The sequence below is a fragment of the Lycium ferocissimum genome, chromosome 5 (genome assembly GCF_029784015.1).
Source record: "Lycium ferocissimum isolate CSIRO_LF1 chromosome 5, AGI_CSIRO_Lferr_CH_V1, whole genome shotgun sequence".
Taxonomy (NCBI): Eukaryota; Viridiplantae; Streptophyta; class Magnoliopsida; order Solanales; family Solanaceae; genus Lycium; species Lycium ferocissimum.
The window spans coordinates 5,271,471-5,276,354 of NC_081346.1; the positions used below are offsets into that span (position 1 = coordinate 5,271,471).

The 4,884-nt window shown below is 35.9% G+C and overlaps 1 protein-coding gene across 1 annotated transcript; it reads left to right on the top strand.

The window, feature by feature from the left end:
- The first annotated feature begins 205 nt into the window (after positions 1–205).
- LOC132055594 (amino acid transporter AVT6E-like) lies at positions 206–2,256 on the top strand. Its single transcript, XM_059447501.1, has 2 exons — positions 206–407; positions 484–2,256. The coding sequence occupies exon 2, from the start codon at positions 486–488 to the stop codon at positions 1,905–1,907; it is 1,422 nt and encodes a 473-aa protein (XP_059303484.1). The 5' UTR covers positions 206–407; positions 484–485; the 3' UTR covers positions 1,908–2,256.
- The last annotated feature ends 2,628 nt before the right edge of the window (positions 2,257–4,884 follow it).

The window sequence follows — 4,884 nt, forward strand, 5'->3', positions numbered from 1 at the left end:
TTCTTAATGAGCGTGTTTTTGATAAGATGAAACTTATTTTGGGAAGGGGGAGTTATAGTTAGATGTAACTAATTAATTGTAGTACGTACCTTTTAACAATTTGTACATTGAAAAACTATTTTTCAAAAAGGGATATTAAGCGGAGTTTCATGTTGAGTCAACCAATAGGAAAAGAAATTAAAAAAAACAATAGGTTAACTACTTGTTTATTTCTTCAATCTGAAGTTCACAACTTCTCCAAATCTCAACCATTTTTCGAGTTTACAAAAGTAAGCTCTCTTCAACCTTTTGACTTCAACGATCTACGCTTCTAAATCTTCTTCCTCAAATCACATTGCAAACAACACAATTTCAATCTCTCACTTATTACATCCAAAACCCACTTCCTTAATTTCACTAATTCCAACGTAAGTTCTTCTTCTTCTTGTCTTTGCTTACATTAAATGTGTTCAATTCTTGAATTGTAAAATAGCATTTTTGTAGTAATGGATAGCAATTATTCGGCTATTACAAAGGATTCTTTTGTTGAATTACAAGTTAAAGATGATAACTTTAGGGATAACGAGCAATTGAAACCAAGGGTTAATGATGATCTTGAAGCTGATGATATAGATTTGGATAATTTACCTCTAATTTTTGGTGAAGATAAATCTGGGTCTGGTGTATATGGTGCAGTTTTTAATTTAACAACCACTATTATTGGTGCTGGTATTATGGCTTTACCTGCTACAATGAAAGTTTTGGGTTTAGTTGTTGGGGTTGTTTTAATATTCTTGATGGGTGTTTTGTCTGAGATTAGTGTTGAATTGCTTGTTCGATTTTCGGTTCAATGTAAGGCTTCTTCTTATGGGGAGGTTGTTCAAGCTGCATTGGGTAAAACAGCTAAGATCTTGTCTGAGATTTGTATTATTGTGAACAATGCTGGCGTTTTGGTTGTATACTTGATTATAATTGGGGATGTTTTGTCTGGCTCGATTCGTCATACTGGAGTTTTCGATCAATGGTTAGGTCATGGAATGTGGGATCATAGGAAGTTAGTGATTTTGATCATATTGGTGATTTTTCTTGCACCCCTTTGTGCAATGGATAAGATCGATTCGTTGAGTATGTCTTCGGCTGCTTCTGTAGCTCTTGCGGTTGTGTTTGTTGTAGTTGCTTTTACTATAGCATTTATTAAGCTTGTCGAGGGGAAAATTGAAGCTCCAAGGTTGACACCAGATTTTGGGTCTAAAAAGGCAATACTAGACCTGCTTGTAGTGATCCCCATAATGTCAAATGCATATGTTTGTCACTTCAATGTTCAGCCCATTTATAATGAGCTTGAAGGCCGATCCCCTCAGAAGATGAACCGTGTGAGCAGAATTACTTCTGGTATTTGTGTGTTGGTGTATGCTTCTACGGCTATAGCTGGCTATTTACTTTTTGGAAAGGATACTGAATCTGATATACTCACCAATTTCGACAAGGACCTTGGAATTCGTTTCAGCACAGCATTGAATTACATTGTTCGTGTTGGCTATGTGTTCCATCTGGTTCTTGTTTTCCCTGTTATCCATTTCTCCTTGAGGCAGACGGTGGATGCTTTGTTGTTTGAAGGATCTGCACCACTCACGGAAAGTAGGAAGAGGTGTCTGGCTTTGACTGCCGTTCTCCTGGCACTTTTATATTTAGGGTCGACTATGATTCCTAACATCTGGACTGCTTTCAAATTTACAGGGGCCACAACTGCTGTCTCATTAGGCTATACGTTTCCATCTCTCATTGCTCTAAGGCTGAGCAAAGAAGGAGGAAGCGGTTTGAGTGTGAGAGAAAGGATTTTGTCTTGGTTCATGTTGATATTGGCCATTATAGTTAGCATTGTTGGAGTGAGTGGCAATATTTATAGTCTCAGTAGCAAGGGTGATTGAGGTTTGTTCTTTTTCATACAGTGGAAAGACCTGTTGCATTATTGACATAAAGTCATGTGATATAGTTCCACTTAAAAATCATTCTAGCTTTACCAGTCCATGTAGAATAGCAAGAGATTGCCATAGATGTTGAAGATTGATAGAATAGCGATCGCGGATTCATGGAGAATTTTAGTTATTGAGAGTTATTACGGCAGCTGGTAAAGTCTAAATTCTTTTTATTATATTTGTAATTGTTAAAGGTGGCAACCTATATCTTCATATCTTTACCCCTGCCATACAGGGGTCCGTATACCATGTACCAACAAACTGATCTTATGAATACAATAATTGAATGTCGTTCTTATAAGTACCTGAAATTTTGTAGTAATATATTTTCTATGAGTACTATTCTATGAGTACTATTCTTTTTGTTGGTCAAAATATTCTGAGTTCTGCTAGAAGAAACAATTACTTCTTATGCTGTATAAATTCCACTAAACTTGTTTTAGGGTTAAGCATGCTGCATCTACGACTCAGAATTGTAAAAGCAGATTGGCTTGAGTTTGTAAAGTGGGCACTTGCTTGAATGGTAAGCCTTAGCTACGTCTTCTTAGCCATGTTGCTGTGAGATCTCATGTAATATCTAGTATAAATTGGACATATGGAGACTCTGAGAAGTTGAACAGTTGTTCCATGAATAATGTTGTTGTTTTTCCCTTTCCAATTTAAGTCAGTTTTCTCCCTGCATGTCATTTGTGAAAATTTTAATTGATGATTGGTGATAGTAAACACATAATTCATGGGAATGTATAAGTTGTTGATGGCCTATTTTCCACTGAACTTGTTTTAGTGAATTAGAAGGCTGCAATCTCTGACTCCTTACTGTTTAAGGATAGATTAGGTTAAGTGTGAAAAATGGGTACTATCCTGAATGATAAATCTTAGCTATGTCTCTTTTTCACTTTCGTTGATATCTCACATGATATCTAGTATAAATTGGAGATATGGAGGGTCAGAGAGATTGACAGTTGTCCGGTAAATGATTTTGTTGTTCTTTTGCTTCCATCCAACTGGGTTTTCAACTTGTTCTTTGAATGTCATTTGTGAAATTTTAATATCATACTACAAACTCAAAATTCATGGAGAGTAGTTTCTCTTGTTTTAATGGAACAGGTCAGTTCTAATTCATTTGCTTGCACTTGTTAAAAGTGTCCTTCAAACTTTTCCATAGCTTTCTTTCCTCTGCCATGTTGGAGTCATCATACCATGTACAGTAGACATCATATATGAATGCACTAAAATAGTAAAAAGGGCAGCCCGGTGCATATGCGCGGGGTCCGGGGAAGGGCCGGACCACAGCCCAGTGCATAGGAATGCACTAAAATAGTATTGTTCCTAAACTTACTGCCCATTTTACGGCGTGTTTTCACCTGCAACTTATTGTTAGTGTATCCTTTTACAACTTGTTCTTGAAAATCTTTCTTAAATCTGCTTGTACCAAAGGTATTAGTTCTTCTGCTGTACAAACTGTGTTGAACTTGCTTCGACTAGTTAATCGTGCTATCTGTGACTATCAATTGTCAACTGTTGAGTGGCTTAAGCTTTGAAAAAGAGATCTCACATGGCATCCTGAATGAATTGGAGATATGGAGGCTCTGGTAAAATATCGTAACACCTATTCTGTAGCTCAAATTTGCCCCATATTTGTTTCTGGAAAAAGAAACATAAAGCATGATAGGTATCCTCCAACATGATCCATGTATCTGTATACTACTAAAATGCTGTAATTTTATGTCAATAAAATATCTTTGCTTATTCTAGACATTTTTAAGTGATGGGTTTGGGTACAAAGATTATTGGCCTACCATGGTTTTAACAGATTTAATAGGAGTTAGATTGAATGTTGAAGCTGTATTTTCATGAAATAGTTTGCTCTGTGACTCGCCCAACTGATGCAAGTTGTGCGAGGCTTGTCTATGTTGCACGATAGGTGGACCCTAAAGTAACGTGGACCTCAAAATGTAAGATTTTGGGTCCCACCTATTGTGAAACTGAAACATACACAAGCCTCACGCAACTTGTGTTAGTTGTTTGAGAGGCGCAAAGTTAAAATTTTCATATTTTCACTAGATATTTTGAAGCTCTCCCGTCTTGTTAGACATACCATTCCTCGAGATGCTCAATTGACTCCTTAATTTTGATAGGAAGATGACTCATTCAATAATCCATCTCATAAGGGAGGCAGCACATATAGTGTAATCTTTGAGAGCTTATTCAACTTATGACCTTTTATGCATTCATCGCACACGACTTTACTACTCAAAGTGGATTTATATACCCACCAACAATATATTGCAGGATCCATCGTGACAGGAGCTTTTCCTCGTAACTGAACAATTATGTTCCTCTTGGAAGTTAGAATGAATGAATAGCAATTGATTAGACTTAATGTCAACAATAATATGTTATAGTATGGGATAAATTTATTTATTGATTTTGAATAATCTGACCGAGTAGTCTTTGTAATTGTTTTTTTTAAGGCAATGGGATGACACTAATCAAGTGCTGAGGTTAGTTCATAATTTTTATACTCTGAATAGATAAATGAAATTAACGGGTATCATTTCTTCTTCCTTTTCTTTTCTTTTCTGGTTCTTTCTTTTGTACTTTGGTGGTTAGGCTGCGATATTGATAATTTAGCCTGCATGCCTAAACAAGGTCCCAATCATCATAATTTGATAATCTTTACTTAAATTTCAGTTAAACCTGATTAAAATTAGGTGTAAAGTCTGATTACCCTCATAAAGGTCATTCCTCTTGATTATGATAACCCCTAATGGAAGTTACAAAGAGTTATCATGATGGTTATTTTCATTTTTTAGGTGTTGAAATTGATAAAAAACACACATACGATTTGTCCTACACACATACGATTTGTCCTTAATTTACTTCCATATAAATTACCCAACCATTCCCTCGTAGCTAACATTTTAGA